The sequence below is a fragment of the Elephas maximus genome, chromosome 1 (assembly GCF_024166365.1).
Source record: "Elephas maximus indicus isolate mEleMax1 chromosome 1, mEleMax1 primary haplotype, whole genome shotgun sequence".
Taxonomy (NCBI): domain Eukaryota; kingdom Metazoa; phylum Chordata; class Mammalia; order Proboscidea; family Elephantidae; genus Elephas; species Elephas maximus.
The window spans coordinates 199,007,407-199,029,981 of record NC_064819.1 but is presented as its reverse complement, the minus strand read 5'-3'; the positions used below and the strand labels follow the sequence as shown (position 1 = coordinate 199,029,981).

At 39.0% G+C, this 22,575-nt stretch overlaps 1 protein-coding gene across 3 annotated transcripts in view; it reads right to left on the bottom strand.

The window, feature by feature from the left end:
* Positions 1-3,840: 3,840 nt before the first annotated feature.
* TMEM200A (transmembrane protein 200A) overlaps positions 3,841-22,575 on the bottom strand; it is an 84,071-nt gene continuing 65,336 nt past the window's right edge. For all 3 annotated transcript variants that reach the window (XM_049875583.1, XM_049875593.1, XM_049875602.1), the window contains one exon: positions 3,841-5,485. In XM_049875583.1, the coding sequence (XP_049731540.1) occupies positions 3,994-5,469 (1,476 nt within the window). In that variant the 5' untranslated portion in view covers positions 5,470-5,485 and the 3' untranslated portion in view covers positions 3,841-3,993. The remainder of the gene's footprint in view (positions 5,486-22,575) is intronic.

Here is a 22,575-nt window from a genome sequence, read left to right as displayed (position 1 = left end):
CCATCAACTATGGGGTTTTATATGTTTTTACTATCTATCAAAGAGCAGTATTTCTTACTTCAAGGGAGCTTTACCTTTTTGGCATAAATTATCTTTACAGTAAGATTATCAGTGCTAACGTAAACTTAAAGTTGATCATATATTCTGCTTCTGACCACCCACCATAACCTGGTGTGAATGCCTTTCGCCCGACTCATAAATCTCCTAACTACTGGCTCACTGTTCTGAAGAAGCTCTAGTTTGGGAGGATGGATTAGTTTCCTAGGGATGTTGTAACAAATCACCACAAACCTAGTGGCTCCAAGCAACCCAAAGTTATTTTCTTATGGTTCTGGAGGCCAGAAGTTGAAAAACCATTTCACTGGACTAAAGACACGTTTCAGCAGGGCTGGTTCTATGGAGACCCGGAGGGAAGAATCTTGCTTTTTCCATCTTCTGGAGCTGCAATCCTCAGCTCATGATCCCTCCCTCCATCTTCGAATCTCCCTCTGCTTTAGTCACATCACCTTCTCTGTAGTCAAATTTCTCTCTGCCTCCCTCTTGTGATTACATTGGACCCATCAGAATAACCCAGGGTTCGCTCCCCATCTCAAGATCCTTAGCTTAGCTGCACCTGCAAGTCCATTTTGCCACATAAGGTAACATTCACAGGTTCTGGAGATTAAGACATAGATATCTTTTAGGTGGCCATTATTCAATCTACCACGGGGAATATGCTTGGGGGTGAGGTGGGGACAAGGGGAACATTGGAAAATCTCTTAGGTGACACTTACAGGCAGTAACAAGCACATATACTTTGAATGCTCACTCCATGCCAACCCAAGAACCATCCTGGGCCCTTTAGAAGCATCAACCCATTTAATCCACAGCAGCCTGACAACAGGGCTAGCACTTGGTTGGTTGGCATCAGGAGTTCTCAGCATCTCAGATGGGTCCGTGCCCATGCCCAGGACCACTCACCTGGAAGGTGACAGAGCCCAGATTTATATCCGGGTACTCAAAAGCTCAGCTGCTAATCAAAAGGTCGGCAGTTTGAATCCACCAGCCGCTCCTTGGAATCCTTACAGGGCAGTTCTACTTTGTTCTGTGGGGTTGCTGAGTTGGAATCAACTCTACGTCAATGTGTTTTTTACTCTGGACCCAATATCCTTGAGTCTACCTACTCTGTTCTATCACAGTTCCTTTCCCTCATCATTTGAGACACAAACAGCTGTAAAGAAAGAGTGACAAGCAGTGTATCTTCATCTGAGGGTACCAGGGGCCCTGGAAATTTAGAGCTGGAAAGGATTTTATATTTTAAGCTCTGACTCATTTCTCTTCACGGCTGAGGAATCCAAGGCCTTGAAATTAAGAAATTAATTGAACTGAGAAATTGATTCACTTAAGGCTACACAGCTGGAGTGGCAAAGCCACCAGAGGCATACTGTTCTCAGTGAACTCAGAACCCTCCTCCCTCCCTCCCACTTCTCAAGGGCACACCTGAGATAGGCCAGAGGCCTAGGAGCTTTTTGGGCTACAGGCAGCCAGCCCATGGTCCAGACTCCTGGAGTTTCCTAGAAGAAATGGAGTTTGTAAACAAATTTTAATATCTGTAAAAAGCCTTAGAAAATATACAAAATAAAATAAAATTAAAAGTCCAGGTTTTGTTCCTTTTGGGTGGAAATATATCACAATTATTTGAAGCTTTAATTACCAACATAAATCTTTGATGAATTTAAAATAAAATTATTTCTCATTTAATAAAGTTGATTTGTTTGGTAGATTAAAAAACTCAAGTGTTTTAATAGAGAGAAGGTTGAGCAGGAGCCACTGCTTTGAGTCCCCAATTCCTTTATTTGGAGCCTCCAAATCCCATGCTGCCTGGTCCTCTCCAAACTGCTAGGGCTCTTTCAGGGGTAAACTGAGACAATTATATGGCTTTAGTTATTTGTTCCCTCAGGGGTGTTGAGAGCCATTGTTTTCAAATCTGGAAGTGTCACTGACATTTCCTGGATGCTGGTTATTTTCCTGGGAGTCAATGAAATGTTGAGTGAAAATGATCCCAAGGTGAGAGAAAATGAAAACAGCCTATTTCTATAGGTAGGTGAACCTGATTTGTTAAACTAAAAGAAGCAAAAGAAAAAAACCAAAATACCCAGCATGTATGCTAAGGAATAAAGTGCTTCAGTAGAATGTATCTGAAAGTTTAGAAAACACAGAACAAGCAGAGATAACCATTTCACTTTAAAAATAAATAAATAAATGTATGAAGAACACAAACTATTAAGAACAGAAGTTTATTAAATGCCTTACAGTAAAATATTGAGTCCATTCTATTACCATACACAGGCTTGATGTTCTAACAGGTGCCTAATTCAGGAAAACTCATGATGCAAATACAAGGTGGAATGGGGAGAAGCTACAAATATATCTTCATTCCTCTCTTACATAACTGCAATACTCACGTCCAGAAATGCTTAGGCATTGGGGAAAAACTTGTAAAATTTCCTGAGTATTCTATTAAACAATTCTTAAAGTTACATGTTACTGTAATGGAAAACATGACGATTTTCTGATGGAAACATCTGTTTTAATATTTATCATTTTCAATAACTGGTAACCACAATCTTAAAAAGTTATTATACCATAAGAAAGTCTTTGGGGATATCATAAGGCTTTACAGCACAAGGTAAATTTCAAGGCAATTTATCAAGGATTAAATGTTCTTGAACCACCAAGCTAGTGATAAAAAAAAATGATATGCCAAGGTAAAAAGAAATGTCAACTTTAGCTGATTATTTTCCCACTAACAGGTACTAAAAAAAATCAGAGAAAAATATCGATATGGGAATGAATGGGTATTGAATAATAGAGATGGTTAGAAAAAAGTACTGAGACTAGTTGGCATTAACTAGCATATAAAGTATTTCCATTAATTAGATATTAAAGATTTTCTTCACGTATATAATTATTTATTTCACGATAGCATTTCTAAAAACTATATTGGTTCATTCATTTTACAAGTCAGTTTTCAAAGAAATTTTGATTCTGAATATCTAAAGTTACAGCTAATATCATTTCGATATTTACCCCTAAGAATATCTGACATTCTCATCCATGGCTCTTGAATACATGGTTTCATAATGAAACATTACTAAAACATAACTGGAAACCTGGGAGAGCTCTGATGGCTCAGTGGTTAAGTTCCTGGCTGCTAACTGAAAGGTCAGTGGTTTGAACCCACCAGCGGCTCCAGGGGAGAAAGATGTGGCAGTCTGCTTCTGTAAAGGTTTACAGCCTTCGAAACCCTATAGTGCTCTTCTACTTGGTCGTAGAGGGTGGCTAGGAGTCAGAATTGACTCAACAGCAAAGGGTTAAAACATAGCTGACGTTGAAAAAATACTACCTAGAGCTCTGGGTAGAAGTCACAACCAACATAACCGATTCATATTTTTAGCTCACACAGAACTAAGCCAATTTAACCAATTCATGTTATTTAGCTCACACAGAGTCTAGATTTTTCTCTTTTAAATGTGTTAACCAATTCTACATAAAAGCAGTTTTTCAGAAAGTCACATCCTAGGAGTTGCACTCACACTCACAAATATGTATTAAGTTTTGGGCCTGAATTTGAATTTGGTACTTCTAGCCCATTCTTTGGTACCTTACCTTTTCCATACTGGATGCTTCATTTTATGAATATGATAATCAATGAAAGAACTTATAAGTGAAGAAAAAAGGAGTTTTAACCTGGATGCAAGTATTTTGCACTCATTAATAAAAGAGACTGTGCTTTCAAAGCAATGGAAAAATAAAAGCATATGTGATAACATGGAGTACTGTAGTTATAAGTAACCCAAACATACAACCATCTTCAATGTAGAATTAAGCAGCCAGTCCTAGTACACTACAAACCATTTGATTAAAAAGGCTTACAACCAATGCTATAACAAAGTAACACCTGTGAAAATAGTTTTAAAATATATAGCCTTGTAAAATGATATTTTTTTAACATTAAAACCTTGTTTCAGAAGTTCCCCGTTTTAAGTTGTTACTCAAAAATTCATCATGTTCAAAACTCAAATTATTGTGAGATCTTGAAATCATAAGAAGCTTTTCCTTATTGGTAAAGTCTTTTTTAATGGCAGCTTGGGGCACATGCAACCTATCCATCGGGTCTTCTTTGTTCTCTAGTTTCATATACCCTTTGCTGTTGCTTCTATCCAACCGAGGCCAACTTGGATGTTTCCGTTGCTCTGCCTGAACAGTGAGGGTGGAGGGACGCCGGTCTAAGTCCAAGGATTTTGAGTGTGAGGAGAGCAAATGCAAGGATGTGTTAGACCCAAACTGTCTTCTAGCAGCCCCAGGAGACAAGAGCTGCCCGGCCCCAGGTCCAAGGGCCACAGAGGACTTGTACTGACTCGAAAGAGACTCCCCAACAGAATTATTCCTTGGGAGCACCATGCTGACTGGCTGGAAGGATTCACTGGTGTTGGGTAAAGGGACTACCAGGGAATCCATTGACATGTTCCTCGACCTACTTTTGCGGTTATCAGCATCCTCAGTGATGTTATCTATACTGGGCTCATCAATAACACAGTTATTAAGTTTGATGACAGGCAACGTAAAAGCACTGATGGACGATGACACAATTGACTTGGTTTCACATTTCTTAGGGCCACTGGTCTTATCTTCAGTTGCTTTAGAAGGAGGTGGATAGAGGCCGAAGACAGAGACAGAGCTGTCAGAGAGCAATGGGGGCATGAGATGCCCAAAACTCTTACTTTCATTTACAGTGAGTTCATCCTCCTCGACAGAGCTGTCCATGCGAAAACTTCCCCTGAAACCCGAGAAAGAGGCAATCGTATTTGCTGCCAGTCTCGAGGCACAGGAGCTCCCATTTTGTTTTACTTCTGTTTCTCCCATCAGACCAGTGTACATGCCATTCATATGCTTTTGCTCCTTGATTCTTAGGGTGTGGATGTCTATGACTGTGGAATAGATATCCCTCATGTGTATGATTTTGGTTTCTTTGTCACGGTTTTCATGAAGAATAGCATTTGCACAAATGAAAATGAAAATCCCAATCCCCATTGTGAAAGGGCCAAGCATTTTCATTTTGTCAGAATGTAAATGCTGCTCAAAGAAGCGAACCACCACACCACCTTGGTTTCGAATGACTTGAGTTTCGTTTGTTGACAATGTTGTTTCAGCATCTATAAAATGTTCTTTTTGGGGCCAATATCCAAGGACTGCCATTGCAATGCCTATAATTGAAATAACGACTCCTAAAATGAGGAAGAAACCAGACGGGGAATAAAGCCGGATCTTGCCACGAACCACCACTACATCAGCTCGAGGCCGACGTCGAACTGGTTTCTTCTCCTGGGCAGCAGGTGAGGGACTGAGGTTGACATGATGCTGTGATCTGGCAGAGTCTTGCCTTTTCAAGGCAGCCAGGCCTGTTATCACTCCACCTGTTGCTATCATAGCTTGGTCTTTTATTCTGAAAGAAGGAAAAAAGATGATGAACCAAATATGTTCATGGGTTTGCTCATCAATTTAATTCAACAACTGTTTATCAGGTCACTGCTATGTACTGGGCCCTGTTCTAGATGCCATGGAAACATCAGAAAATACCAAAATCTGCTTCCTCAAGCAGTTTACACTCTAGCTCAATCAATCAGATGATGACTTCTTACAAAAATAAACATGATACCAAAAGCCAAATAGTTAACATTTTCTCCATGAAGGTAGCCTTGAGTTAAGCCTGTAACTCCAAATGTTTCTAAACTGAAAAAAAGAAATAAAAATACCTAGCTAAATAAAAATCAAGCTACCTAATTTAGTAATTTTAATGGGAACTTAAAATCAGGGTCAAGTGTTTTATATTTGCAAAGTTCCTAAAAAAATTGGTTTTTAAACAGGACTTCAATTTGAGGGGCATTTTTCACTACTTCTAACTGACAACCATTTATCAGATGAAGTTTTGTCTCTCCTCTTCAATCAGGCACCAAAGCCTGTAAAAAATATACCTACTTGTTAACAAGATTATTTCTAGATGCAAAGTGACTGCCCCAGTTCTTACAGAGCAAAGGGACTCCCTCTTTGGATTTCCAAAAATGCAATGTCTAGTCTGACAAAGTCTTAAACATAAAGAAGTGATAACATTTCCAGTATTATATGGATATAGTGGGCTTTTCTCTCACAGTCATGGAGTGAGTGACCATATGTCCTGTTAGCCTTCCTTTTCACACTTAAAAGTATCCAAGTTTAGAAGAAATATTATATGGACACCTCAGTCATGGAGAACTTTCCCCTTTTACTAATATAAAATGTGCCCATATTTTGTGTAAAAATCTAAATTATCTAGCTCTTTACAGCATATCTCATATCTCAATTCAGAGTAGCCACATTCAAATGCTCAATAGCCACATGTAGATTATGGCCACCATATTGGTCAGCATAGATCCACACTATCTATAGTAATCACGTGGTCCAGGTAGTTCCAACCTGCCTTGCCAGTTATATTTTCCATATCTGCCATCCACAAGCCTTATGTTCCTTCCATCTTGAACTTTCTACTGTTCTGGGATACATGCCAAGCCCATTTGTGGCCCCATGACTCTCTTCCTGGAATGACCTTCCTCAAGTCCTTCAACTGCCTGACTCATACTCAAAGCTTTTGACTATCTTAGACTCCTGGGTGATCTCCTGGGTGAGGCCTTTCCTGACACCCCAATCCTTAGGCAGGTCTTTGCGTGCCTCATTATTTACATCTATTCTATAGCATTTTCCATCCTTTTTTTTTCTTCAGCACACCCCTCACCCCCTACTGAACTGTAAAGTTTTTGAGAGCAAGGTCATGTTTCACTCATCTTTATACCCCTGGAACCCAACACATTGCCAGGCACCAAGCATGTACTCTCTAAACACTTGCTGAGTGAACTAAGGTCTTACTATTGTAACATGTAATGGAACATACTGGTACATAATCTCACGAAACTGAGCATGCATATGGATACACGCGCTTGCTCTCTGTCGCAAAGGGCCAAAATAAAGAGGCTTTCAAAAATATAATTGTGAGTATAAAAATCTTTTAGTTTATTCCCTATGAATTTTTTCTTCTGAAAAAGGCTTATGGTCCTTATCACACACACAAACACACACATTTGTTGTTGCTGTTTTATATGATGAAAGGGGGAAGAGGAATTAATTAACATAGTTTTGATAGAAATTTTTGTTTATTGATTAAAATAAAATTCTGGAGATTTCCTTTTTTGTCTGAATAAGTTTTTCTGTTATTTGTAAAATATGAACTCGAGGTATTCAGTATTTTACTTAAATAACTTTACCACTGATTATATAAAAATTACCAGGACACAAGACATGTGCAGTCTCTTTCTCTCTTACACACACATGCACATGCACCATCCTTCGTTGTGTGTGTTATTTTTAAGAAATGAAAAAATCCAGAACACTTAATAGGCCAAAACCAAACAAACCCCAGACATGTATAAGAATGCATTCCAGCAACTCACAGTTCTAAAAAATTCTCGTGACAGTCATCAATGAACTCTTAATTATCAAATTTAATTCCCCCTTCTTAATTCTCATCTTCCTTCTCCGTTTCCATGGACATTACTAACTCCTCGTTGCTTGAAATGCTTTCTTCTCCAGCCTGTCATGACACTAAGTCCTCCTGGCTCTTCCCTGACCTCATCAACTATTTCAATTTTGGCTTTCTTCTTCCCTCACTTCAAAGTAGACCACCTTCTCAAGAGTCCTGTCCTTGGTCATCTTCTCTCCTATACTCTCCCTTGGCATTCATAACCACTCCTACACCTTCTTCCATTTCCTTAATGAGTCCCAAGTCTACATTTCAAGTCATATCCTGAGTTTCAATTTCACATTCCCCCACCTGACCATTGGAGGAATGGGAAGCATATATATTCATACTTTGCTTGCAAAGCTGAAACCATCTTCTGCCATACACAGGCTGTACTGTTTGAGTTGTCTGAGTTTTTTTTTTTTAATGTTATCAGTATTCAGGCTTGACTCTTCAGTCATCTTTAACTTCTCCCTTTTTTCTTCCTCTCATTTTCCAATCAGGTTCTAAATCTTCACAATTTTCACTGCACAATGTCTCTCATTCCACCCCTCCTTTCCATTTCTACTCTTCCTAGCCTAGTACAGCTCTTATTAACTCCTACTCAACCAAAAACCAAACTCACTGCCATCGAGTCGATTCTGACTCATAGCATCCCTACAGGACTGAGTAGAACTGTCCCATAGGGTTTCCAATGAGCCCCTGGGGGATTCTAACTGCCAACCTTTTGGTTAGCAGCCATAGGTCTTAACCACTATGGCACCAGGGTTTCCAACTCCTACTAGACCGTAAGAATAACTTCCTAACTGGTTTTCCAAACGCCAATTAATTCTGCTTCTTCAACAATCAAGTTTACATACCGGGGTCAGATAAATTATCCTAAGGCACAAATCTAAAGTTGTTTAAAGAGTGGATAATGGATAAAATATTCCCCACAACCTACCAAAACTTAATCTGGAATTTAACCCATTGAATTTAGCCTTCTCTGTAACTGTTCCCTTTTATTTGCTGAGAACTCAAACCCAACCAATAGTCCTTGTTTTCCATTTATACACCATACTGTACTGTTTCTGAGACCTTGCTAATGATGTTTCTGCCATCTAGGTCCCCCCACCGCCCGTCCCTATATACACATATTGACATCCAGCTAATGGGTGAAGCTCATGTCCCACTTCCTTTATAAAGTCTTCTCTGACTGACTCACTGAACCCCATGTGAGTTTTCAATCCCCAGATCATTTTAGCAAAACTTCTATGGCATCTGCCATTTTATAATATAATGTCTTGGTTCTCTCACTTCTTGTGGGCAGCCATCAAGTCTAATTCATGTTTTTATTACGAGAAACATTCAATATAGTACCTTGCACATAACCAGTATTCAAGAAATATTAGCTAAATTGCTGAATCAGGGAGTAATTCCTTTCCTGATACTTGCTGGATGACTATCATATTACTGTAACTAACTTTCCTAGCTAAAAATATGAGCAAACAAAATTAACATCAAAACAAAAATCAGTATTTTGTGACTTGGTAAAATATTTGTCTTTATTTGTAATGAAATAGTTCTCAAGCTGCGAAATCTGGCTGGTAGAGAAACAGAATATTTTAAAACCCACAAGGTCTTTGGCAAATTGCTGAGGTTTCTTCGAGGCATCAAATCTCATCCTGCAAAACTGAGCTCTCCTTTTAAATTCTATTTATGATTTCTGAATTGTGTCTGAATAACAGGACTGTGTGAATAATATCTAAAGTTTTAGCTAGCTGAACAAGCTGGTGAGTAAATCCAGCCTTCAGTGGAATTGTAACTAGGATTAAAATAGTTTAATGTTGGAAGAACAAACTAAATTGTAACCCACACTTCTGGTCTACGAAATTTATCAAAGTATACATACTATCGCTTAGAACCTTTCCCAAACCCTAGAGAAAACAAAGCTTTGTGTTAACCTATGTTTTCTTGAAACTAAAACAGTTTCAAATGTTAGAATAAAATGCTTAAATTAGATAGCAGCCATCTAACCCAGTTATTTCCATATGGCAGGAAAAGGAATTAGTTTGAAATCTCTCTGAAGAAGATGGAAACTGAGCAAATGCCTTTGATTTGGTTTAAAAGCAACCATAGTGAATTACCACTTCGGACAGATTCCTAGTCCTTTCCACTTGTTAAAACATTGTCTACTAGCATTGCCATTTTCTATTCCTGAGGCTGATACAGGAAAGGGGCCTGGACGAGAAAAATATTTTAAGAAAGATATATGAAGACAGGAAGGCGGAAAAGAGAAATGACTGGCTGTACTCCTATGTACACAAGCAAGGCAGGTTAGACAGGACAGGAAGAAAAAGCAAGGGTGGTTTAAAAGTATGAAAATGTACAGAAAATGAAAGGAGAAAAAAGACTTCTAGAGTAGTTCAGAAATAAGACTAGAAGGGAGCAATAAATAAATAAGAAGGATCACCCAGTTTCTTCAGCTGGTCTACCCTGGCTGGCCGGGACAGGGGTACATTAGCAAGCTCCAGCTGGGTGCCAATGCCCTCCTTTAATTGGTTTTGAGGCAACTCAACACAACCAACCAGCTGCTGTTGAGATGACTGAGACTCATGGCGACCCCATGTGTATCAGAGTAGAACTGTGCTCCAACAGGGTTTTCAATGGCTGATTTTTTGGAAGTAGATCGCCAGGACTTTTTTTTCAAGATGCCTCTGGTAGACATGAATCTCCAACCTTTTGGTTAGCAACCAAGCGTATTAACCATTTGCACAACCCACGGAGTTCCAACTCAACACAAAGTGAGCCCCGATTGTGACTCAGGGATCCACGCTAGATCTTGAGAGGAAGGCAAAGGTGAGCAAACTCAGTCGCTGCTTCAAAGAGCTTGAAACCTAGTAAAGGAGCTAATGATATATCTGTATAAAAAGAGTAACTCCTGGAATGAAAGTTTCCATTAGCAAGGACCACAGGCTTCATACAGGAAGATAGCATATTAACACTTACCACAGTCAAAAATCAAGTAGACAGTGTTTCAGGTAAAGACAAAAAGAAAGAAAGTCAGCTGGAGAACAGGACTCAGGCCTGACTTTAGCACACAGATCAAAGCTGAGGGAAGCAAATTGGGGAAGGAAAAGGGAAAGGGGAGGGCCAGGTCTTGGAAGGTGGCAAATGTCACCCCATATGCTTGAATTTCACTTTCATAAGCAGTGGAGCACAAATATTGTTGTTATGTTAGGAAAATTAATCTCAATTAGTAGACGAAAGCAGTCTGAGGAATTGATATTGGGAAACAGCATGAGGACAATGAGGACAGTTTCTCTTCAAAAAGCCTAGTAAAACAGTAAAAACTAGAGCGAGTGAAGTCACACATTTCTGCAGCTTCAAACTGCACCGTCAATTTGATGCAAAGTTTTCAGTATATTCAAAACGGCCCAAATCAGCCTTGTTATTTATGCTGCTAAATTATATCTCCCCTATCCTAAGCTTTTATCACTTTTTTTTTGGAGGGGAGATGAGAATGTAGACACTCTGTTAACTACACCCTCCTAATATTCTTCCAAGTTTTAATAATAACAATATCAGTAATAAAAGCTAACACATATTGCTTATGGTCAGGCACTGTTCTAAGTGTTTCACATATAAAATCATAATTTTCTCACTGCAATCCTGGAGGTGGGTATTATAAATATGATCTCTATTTTATAGATGATAAAACAGAGGCTCAGAGAGTTTAGGTAAGTTGCCTAAGGCCACACAGCAATGGGGATGAGCTAGGAGCTGAATCCAGGCTCTGAGGCTCCAGAGCCTGTGCTGTTATAGAATCTTGAGATGGAGACAGGCCTCCAAATCTGCTTCTGACTGAGATTTTCTTTCCCTGCAAGATTTTCTTATTTTGATTTCTGTTTCCATCATGGACACTAAAGAATGCTGTTCTGCCTTTAAAATGTGACTCGCCAACTTCCATTTCCCAAATCACACTGACTACATGGAAAAAGCCATACTCATTTAAAACCCACGGCCACCAAGTCGGTTCCAACTCACAGCAACAATATAGGACAGGGTAGAACTGATCCATAGGGTTTCCAAGGCTGTAAATCTTTAAGAAGCAGACTGCCTCATCTTTCTCCTGTGGAGCGCCTGGTGGGTTCGAACTGCCGAACTCTCGGTTAGCAGCCCAGCACTTACCACTGTACAACCAGGGGTCCTTTGGAAAAAGCCACAGTGGGTATGAAAGGTTGAAAAGCTGTCCCCAGGTGAGCAGAGGGCCTCTCACACCTGTCTTGATCCCCTTCAGCATGTGAAGATACAGACTCAGTACCGACCGCCCCCCACCTCCACATTCACTCTTTTTGCCCTCTACCATCCCTGGCAGGGCAGGGCCAGGACTTAGCTGCTCATAGATCCAAGAAAGGAATTTTACTACAGTATTAACATCTTATCGACTTGGGCATATCCAACCAAAACCAACCAACCCCATTATAGTATTAGTTTATCAAGAATGATCTCTTTCGATAAACTGTGTTGTTCCTCCCAGTTTGTGGTTATCTGCAAATATTGTAACCCTGACTTCCAAAGCTTCACCCAATTACTAGAAAACAACTGAAGACAGCACTGAGCAAAACCCTGTGGTACTTACTGTACTAAAGGCCTCTTTGAGGTGGCCATTGCTAATTTGCTTAGATATTTATTCACTTAACCAATAAACACTGATTACCTAGCATTGCAGTAGGTACAGGGCTCAAAATACATTTCCTGGTCTGGAGAATATGATGATAAGGAACTACCATTTTGCTGAGGTCGTTCAGCTAGTTATAAACAAATTTGACTAGAGGCTCAACCACACTCAATGGTTCTGTATTCTCCAAAAAGATATCATGATTTTGTCAAAAACCAAACTAAAAGACATATTCCTCTCTTGACAACCCTAAATAAATAAATAAATTAGGCCTGGGGTACCTTTTGGCTACATGTTGATCATTTTTTTTCCCCTCTTCTTAGTGTTCATAACCAACCACAATTTCATTAGCAACAGGTATGAAGACTATCAGCTTAAAGCCACAAAACACACCTTCTTCCCCACTGTGAAAACCAGGATACTGTTGGGCCCAGTAGGCCTTTGCCACCTCACCCATTCATCACAGACCTCAGAAATCATCAGTAAGAACTCAATCGCATCAGCCATCTTTCACATTAGAGAGGTGTAGAGTCTTGCACTCATTTCAAGCACTCTGCTACTGTCTACTTGACTAGTTTGGGTTCACCTTTCCTCTGAATCGTGTTTATTCTACCCCTTCCAAATAAAGGATCTTTCTTCTTAACTGAGAAGCTTTCTGCTTTGTAGCTTAACACTACACAATCCGTTCTAATATTCAGGCTTATCCTCTCCTAGTCCTGCTCTGAGGATAAATTTAAAAGTTTGTTACTGTTGTTGTCCTTTACCCTTTCCTCATGCTTAAGCACCTTCTGGAATTTATTTATATGATGCTAATCCATGCCAGTCTTTAGTATTCATTAACTCGCAGAGTTCCTGGGTGGCACAAACGGTTAAGTGCTGGACTACCAGCCAAAACACTGGCCGTTCAAACCCACCCAGAGATGCCTTAGAAGACAGGCCTGGTGATCCGCTTCTGAAAGGTCATAGCCTTGGAAACTTTACGGAGCAGTTCTACTCTGCACACATGGGGTTGCCAGGAGTCAGAATCTACTCAACAGCAACTAAAAACAATAACAACAACTTATAAAAGCGAATTCCTATACTCTTAGGTTGTCTTCTGACCACACTGGCCTGCTGTTCTGAATACTTTGAGAGTCTACCACACATTAGACATGGCTCTATGTGCATTCACACACTTACTTCTAAACAAAAAAAAAATTTTTTTTTTTTTTTAATTTACTTCTAAGGTAATAATAATAGACTTGCAGAGTTGACTTTATGTCTTTGAATCCAATCATTCCTTTTAGCCTAATAAAGACCAGGGATGTTGTCTAGCATTAAACAAAATAGAAAATTCAAGTCTCCAGACTCCCAGGCCAATGTTATTCTTGGTTATAAGCTCCTCTTTCCATTGTTTTTCATGCTATCCCAGTGCCTGGCAGGTAATAAATGCGAGTAAGTATCTGTTGACTCTGAACTGATTTGATGAATGCTTTAATATGATTGAAATTTGCTAGGCATTGGGAACACAAAATTAGTAAAACCCGGTCCCTGGTCTCAAGGAATATGAAGTTCTGTAGGAAAGGACTCAAAGTAAGCAGTTCAGATGAAATGAACTAAGTGCTGTGATGGAGTTATGGGGACAGGAGGAAGACCTTCCCCATCATTTGGAAGAACCTGGGGAGGCTTCCAAGAAGCGGCAGCAGTTAATGGAGGCTTGAAGCATCAGTAGGAGTTTAGACTCTAATTCATCCTTGTTCCTGATTATTTCTCAAGGGCCTTGCCCTATGATTTTTCTTCATCTTCTCAGTTAAACTGCCCTATTATGTGAAATATATTTGATACTGTCTTACTCATATGTTTTAATTTCTATTCTTATTCCTAGGTTTAAAAATTCACCAGAATACAAGACTATCTGCCAAAAGAACGTGAAAATTACTCTATGCCTTCAGGACCAAATAAAAATGTTATATAAAAGTCCCACGTGGTAGCCACAAATATGACAGATGGAAATATTTTCTCTTCAAGCTAGAACAGTTTGAGAACTTTCTTCCCAATAAAGACATTTTAAATATTTAGAATAGAATTTTTCATCTATATCTTTACTAAAATTGAAAGAGAATATAATTATTGGTGACTAATAGTTTAATCATATTAAAGCTTAAACTATGAGAATGAAATTGGAAACATTTTTAATGTGTAGCATAATGGGTTTGCACATGGACACTGAAATCTGTGTGATAGGCGTTCATATTCTTGCTTCATTATTGATAGCCAATGTAACCTTGGAGAAATTGTTTGCAAGTGTCAGTTTATCTATCTGTAAAATGGCAAAAAGCTTTCTTTAATATATAATGCACAATGCACTGGAGGTTGAAGACCTGGGGTCTTGAATCACTATACACCACCTGATAGCAACCCTTTAACAAGTGACTCAATCTCTCAGTGAATGTTTTCTGTAAAATGGGTATAGTAAGAGTACCTGTAGGGTTGTCGTGAGGTAATCTTAAAGCACCAGCTCAGTGTCTCATAATTATCATATATTGATAATGTTGAGATTTACTGGAGCTCTGTGATCCTGGAAAACAGCAAAGGGTAAGAAATCCCTCACCCGATGGAAGAACTCTGAATAGACAATAGATAAGTGGTAACTTTGGTGAAGGGTAAGACAGTACACAATACTGGGGAAGCCAGCACAACCTGTGCAAGGCAAGGTCATGGAAACGCCATAGAAATATTCAAACTCCCTGAGGGACCAAACTGCTGGGCTGAGGGCTGTGGGGACCATGGTCTCAGGAACCATCTAGCTTAACTGGTATAATTTATAAATGTTCTACATTCTACTTTGGCAAGTAGTGTCTAGGGTCTTAAAAGCCTGTGAGCGGCCATCTAGTATACTCCACTGGTCTCACCCCTTAGGGAGCAAGGAAAAATGAAGAAAACTACAGATACAAGGGAAAGATTAGTCCAAAGGACTAATGGACCACATCTACCACAGCCTCCACCAGACTGAGTCCAGTACACAAGATAGTGCTTGGCTAGCACCACTGACTGCTCTGACAGGGATCACAACAGAGGGTCCAGGACAGAGCTGTTAGAACAAAATTCTAACTCAAAAAGAAAGACTAGACTTGCTGGCCTGACAGAGACTGCAGAAACCCTGAGAGTATGGCCCCTGGACATCCTTTCTGCTCAGTAATAAAGTTGCTCCTGAGGTTCACTTTTCAGCCAAAGATTGGACAGACCCATAAAACAAAATGCGACTAAAGGGGCACACCAGCCCAGGTGCAAGGACTAGAAGGTGGGAGGGGACAGGAAAGCTGGTAATAGGGAACTCAAGGTTGAGAAGGGGGACTGTTGACATGTCATGGGGTTGTTAACCAATGCCATAAAACAATATGTGTACTAACCGTTTAATGAGAAAGTAGTTTGTTCTGTAAACCTTCATCTAAAGTACAATAATAAGAAGAAACAAACAAAAATTTAGCTTAACTAGAGGTCAGCCTTGAGCGTTATGCTCTTTTAAGAACTATCTATATAGGATCGAATTGACAACGGCAACTCGGAAGATTAGACAGGAAGCTTGGGGGCAGTGGGTTTATGTTACTAAGGGAGAAACAACTTAGAAAAGTGAGAATGGTTGCACAACTTGAAGAACGTAATCAATGTCACTAAATTGTACCTGTAGAAACTGTTGAATTGGTGTATGTTTTGCTGTGTATATTTTCAACAACAAAATAAAATAAACTAAAAAGAAAAGAAATCCCTTGCCTTCTGTGTTCCAGGAAACTGCTTACTGCAAAGAACCCCCCTCCCATTATGACTTAGATAAGGCTTATAGGCGCCCTTCATGTTTACCTATGACACAGCCAGACATAGACTCTCCAAATTTCCAATCTTTGCCTCGTGAATGATTAAGTGAACTGCTTGTGTCCATTAATAAATCAGAACAAAATGCCTGTTAATCAAACTTGGGTTGTTTCTCTCCTTCCCTCAGCCCCCTGAACTTTGAATCACCCTCAGCCTGAGCCAGCACACAATTCCTCCTGAGTGTAGGCTTGACCTCAGGGTAAACCATGCTCTGATCTACTACCTGATTAAGTTACCCTTTCATCCCATTTCCCCATTGCAGGTTCTTTCTAGATTCATTTACTCCTCCCTATTTTTATAAAAGAAAAACCCTTTGCCTAACCTTTGAACCCTTGCAAATCTTATGGTCAGAGTACTCCTCCTATTGCAGTGGCCTTCTACCTTCCCCCCCAACCCCCCCACCCCTGCCACTTGCAATAACCCTTTCAAATAAAGTCTCTTTTTACTAAGTCTGGATTTGTCTTTTATTTAACAATATTAAAAGTTTACTATAGTGTTGGCTATAATACATTTCCAATAAACAATACGATGGCACTGAGTTTTTTTTTTTTATTATTATTATTAACGGAAACCCTGATGGTGTAGTGGTTAAGTGCTACAGCTGCTAACCAAAGGGTCGGCAGTTCGAATCCGCCAGGTCTCCTCAGAAACTCTATGGGGCAGTTCTACTCTGTCCTATAGGGTCGCTATGAGTCGAAATTGACTCGACGGCACTGGGTTTGGTTTTTTTTTTTATTATTAACTGTTCATTGCTCAGCATTAAAAAAAAAAACTTGCCGTTGAGTCGATTCCGACTCATAGCAACCCTATAAGACAGAGTAAAACTGCCCCATAGGGTTTCTAAGGAGTGGCAGGAACTGCCAATCCTTTGGTTAGCAGCCAAGCTCTTAACCACTGCACCACCAAGGCTCCACTGCTCAGCATATAGCTAAACAAATCAAAAATATATTTTAACATATTAAATTAATAAATAATGATGGCTCACTGCATATGGAGAGGCAATTATGACTGCATATTTGTTCTGGGAATTAGAGTCAAAAACTATCTGAATGGAATCTGTACATTTTAATGGGAGAAGCACTAATCATTTGGTAGTTGCACAGAAGAGCTGCATTTATATAAGAAAGTTGGGAGCTACATTATAGAAAGAATAAAACACAAATTTTACTTTATTTCTCTAGATTTGGAGACTCTTCTCATGACAAAAACAATAACAATAAAAATAAGAAAAACCAGGTCTATTTGATGAATTTAGTTATCTTAACAATGCTATTGGATCAAATACATGAGTAATGTGAAAAATTCTGCAAGCATTGTTCTGTTTCCATTGGGACACTTGGGCATAAAACAAACAGAAAATAAAGGGAAATATGGAGACTGGGGATATGGGGACTAGAGAAAACACAATACGGTCATATAAAGTGAAAAATCTGCAAAATGTTGATTCGGTAGCAAAAATTTTTAGCTATGATATTTTGTATGTTCTAAAGCTTTGCTGGCCTGCCTTGGACAGAATGGTTCATTAACATTCAGTTTAGTTCTGGATTCATACGAAGGTTGAAACCAAAAGAAAATCCAGAATTTTTTTATAATTGCTGTTGCTAGGTGCCGCCGAGTCAGTTCCAACTCATAGTGTCGCTATGTACAAAAGAACAAACATTGCCTGGTCCTGCACCATCCTCACAATACGCAAGATGAAGTCTCACCACTATCGCTTCTAAGGAGCATCCCGTCTGTTCTTCTTCCAAGACAGATTTATTTTTATAATTAGCAGAATGAAATGCAAGTCATTAAATATAAAGTGTCACTTTATGTTCAAGTACATCCTGACCATGCAGAACATGCTAGCAATAGAGATTACACTTGAAAATCTATATATGTTCTTTGTTAGTGATGCTTTCAAAACCTGCCAGCCCGACAAATTGTAAAATATGGACCCAAACCAGTTACGAGCTGTCTAACGATGACATGGAACAACTAACTGTTCTCCAAGGACAAAAAGCCATGAAGCCCACAGAAAGCAAGTCTCCAGGAAGCCAAATAACAGATCTATAATGAGCGGTTAGAAAAAATCCTGCCGAGGCCCAGTGGGAGACATTTTCCACAAGAAAAGAAGAAATTAGAAGCCTACTTTCCCTGAAGTAGAAATATGCTTCCTACCCCATACCGCAATTCTTCAAATCTGGACAAGCTCTTACAATGACTGTCATGTTCCTGTCTACTGGATTTCCTGACAAGAAGGTGACTTGAAACTGGTGTAAAGAAGCTATCACTAAAAAAGAACTCACAAATTTACTAAAGTGCAGGAAATTAGCCGAGATGTTTCTGGATCAAGAGCTGAACCATTTAAAATCACAAATTGGACAGATCCCTCCTTCTCTGCAGGAGAATATATATGGTAACTTCACTTACAGGAATGGTGAGCATGTTACTGGAGACAAGATTGGAAAAGATTGGTATTAATATCCTTTCCAGAGATTTTAAATGCCTTGAAAATCCAGAACACATTGTTGATATTCCTACAGGGCAAAGGGAAAAGGTGAAGGGCAGTGGTAAATTAAGTCTAGTGGCTATACTTTCTATCAAATATCTTGTATTACCAGTCTTGCAAGTAATACAGCTGTATCAAAACTGCCAAGGCTACTAAAGGTCTTACATTGTTCTCTACTGCAAATAAGGAACCAGCTCTCGCCAGAGCAAAGCCATAATCTAAACTATCAAAGAGTTGTCTGTCATCTTTTAACCCACAGTAACATACTGTGCATCATATTTCTTATAAAGTTTTCAAATGGATGGTAGCTCAGTTAATAGTACAGCATTTGCAAAACCCTAGAAAAAATACCAGGAAATAGTTCAAATTACATCATTTCCATTGGGGAATATTACCTTTATATCAAGGAAGGCTACTGGTTTTTGTTTATTTTGCACTAAGCTACTCCACTGACTAGCCTTTTTAAAAAAAAAAAAAGTTTTCAGTTCATTTTCATAAACATTCAAGAAATACAATTATATCATCCAGATACAATGATATTCCAATGTTAAATCTATAATTGCTATCTACTAATGCCACTGCCTCCAAATTGAACTTCTAGAGCAAAGGGAAGACACTGGACATCCTTGCCTTGTTTCCAGATTTAATGGGAGTGCCTATTGTTTTACCACAAAGAAATATCAATCAACACCTCTTTGGGGTTTTTAGCTAGAATTCCAGAGGACGAAATTAATTGATTCAGTGCTGCTGCTGCTGCTCCCACCTGAAAAGGAAGACAGAGAACATGAAAGAAAGGAGAAGGGCAAAAGGAAGAGAAGCAGGAAGAGGAAAAGACGGAGATTGAAGTGGAGGAAGAAAACAATGAAACAATTGTTTGGTGGAGAAATGGTGATTAACGCAAATGTTGAATATCGGAAACCAAGAATCACAACTCCTGTCTACTCTGTCCTATAGGGTCGCTATGAGTCGGAATCGACTCCAAGGCACTGGGTTGTTTTGGTTATGTATTGTCTTAAATGTCCTTACTTCTTTCCATCTCTTTCTTTAAAAAAATATTTCTCTGAGGAGAGGACTTCTCCTCCTGGGATTGCTGGGATTATTGAATTGTCTACTGAATCCTAATTCTAAATACAACAGAAAGGGTAGGGTGGAGGGATGAAAAGAGTGGTAAATTGCAGAAGATGTCAGGAATATATGAAAGATCGGAATGAATGCTTAGCAGTAAAAATGATTTCAAGGGAGGCTTAACATAACAACAACAGAGGATAACCCATGTTTCTAAAAACACCCTACGTATATATTACCACTTTCTACAAGGGTATTTTTGGATCATGCATGACATATTTCAAGCTTCAAACATTTATTATACTTTATAACGGTTTGTCTCATTGGTAATTTCCTGTGAGAGAGAGAGAGCAATCTAAGGAAAAAATGGACAAAAACATTGATACTCAATTCATAGAAGAAATATAAATGTCCAATTAACAAATGAAACAAAAGTCAACTCGATAATGATTTACAAACGCATGCTAATCTCAAAAGTAATTACACTTTACTTACCAATTGACAGACATAAAAATGACAAAAATGAAGAAGCGATTATGCCCATTATAGGTGAGGTGTAGGGAAATAAGCTCTAATAAGCTATCAATGAGAGGATAAATTGGTACCTTTTTTTGAGGTTTACTGATTTGGGAATGACTCTCAAAAAATAAAATATCCATTTACTCCCTGACCCAATTTTACTTCTATGAATGTATCCTGTAGAAAGAGTTGCACAAGTGTGCATAAAGTATGTCTAAGGGTGTTCACAGCAGTACTACAGTAATGGCAACTACTTGGAAAAAATGTGAGTGCCCATCAACAGATTGGTTAAATCAATCATGCTGCATCTATATAATGGGTTATTATACAGATATTTAAAAAGGATTACTATACACCAACAGGAGACCCTGGTGGTGTAGTGGTTAAGAGCTACGGCTGCTAACCAAAAGGTCAGCAGTTCGAATCCTCCAGGCGCTCCTTGGAAACTCTATGGGGCAGTTCTACTTTATCCTATAGGGTCACCATGAGTCAGAATTGACAGCAATGGGTTATATACCAACAAAGATAAATTTTCTCAAGATACTTTTGGGATTTTAGAACAGAAAGATCTTATTTATGTTGAGCATACAAAATATCTATTTATGTATGCACTGAAGTAATCTGGAAGGTATGCATCAAAAACTGCTTAAGCTTATGCTTAGAGTGGGATTGGAGGTGATATATAACAGAATGGTCATTTCATATACAACCATCTGATTGACCTTTTTCCAAGGAACATGTACTACTTCTCTGTCATTTCCACTTTGGAATTATAACTAAAACTGAGACTAATTCAATGTTGAATCCTGAAAAATAAGAGTAAAAGACAAACCAACCTGATACACATTTGGGTAATTAGGTGGGCTTACTTATTTAAAAACAGGTGTAATGTAGCCTGTGAGGCAAAAATGCAGAACTAGAAATAATAGAAAATGGCTAAAACCACTAACAAGGCTAAATCAGAAATTCAGGAAAAGAAAGATTCACTTATGATACATTACAATTTGGAAGCATAGGAAACAATCATACCCACATGAACAATACCTGTTCTTGACACCAGGTCAACCATCTTTTACCGGCAGCAAGGTAACATAAACCCAAACCAAATCAAACCTGTTGCCGTCGAGTTGATTCCAACTCATAGCGGCCCTAAAGGACCAAGTAGAACTGCCCCACAGGGTTTTCCAGAATTGGCTAGTGGATTCAAACTGCCGACCTTTTGGTTAGTAGTCGAGTTCTTAACCACTGAGCCACCAGGATCCCAAGGTAACGTAAAGGATGGATTAAGAATTGGTACTTCCCCTTAAGAAGCTAATAATCTAGAGTATGCTTAAAGATATTGCTGTGCATTATAACGCAAATGAGAAGTAACTAAATCTTTACCAGGATTGACTCAATTCATCCTTGCCTGGGTCCACCTGACTTAGTCACACAGCTCTATCTTGGCAATCAAAGGGTGCTTGGCTTTCTTTCCCCAAACCTTAGTCACCACTGTGGTTACTTCTACCTTCCCACCAATCCATCAATGATCTTCAGTTGCTCTAAATTTACAACTTCATTTATGGAAATGGGCTTCTTTTTGAGACTATCTTGCAACATCAAAATGATTATTCTCCGAAAGCATGCAGCCATAGAGGTTTGGACAAAGATGCTCAGCTTCATGATGACAGAGCGATTTAATTGGAGCTCTGGAAAGGGTTCTTTCTTCCAGTTAACTTGATTTATATTCACCTTCTCATAAAGGTAATGGTGCAAGACTGAACTGTGTTTAATTTTGGTGCCCTGAAATGAAATCTCCCTTCTACCCTTTCAATTTACTGTTTCATCCTTTGTTTGCAACACAGGCCTGTTTCTACAAGGATGGTAGATAAGTTGGCAAGTGGAGAGTTCCAGTGGGTGAGGGTTGTCTTAGGGTAAGGCCTTACGGTGGGATAGGCTGGGTGACCCCCTTTGGCTTTTTCCATGCTTAATCTGAACCTAAAGAAGATATTTACATTTGACTTTTCTTCAAGGCATTAAAATCCCTGAGGCTTATTTAAGATGAGTTTATGCCAGAGAGAGCAATCCTACAAATTCAAGTCACTTCACCTGATTTTTTTTCCCCCTAATGCGAGCAATCTTGACTGTTTCATCATAAGCTAATGCCAATAGAGTTATAAAGATAAGTCTTGGCTAGGTGTGTGCTTCTTAAACAAATACTCAGCATTTGTTTAAAGCAGACCATAGAAAAACAATTTACTATAACACTTCAGATCTGCTATAGCTACATGCTAAACCACAAATTTTATTTGTAGGCTTTTGGAGATTAACCATTTGTTGGCTTAACACATATATTGGCTCAGTAAAACCTCACCAACCTACTGCCATCAAGTCAGTTCCAACTTATATCTATTTTTTACAGGG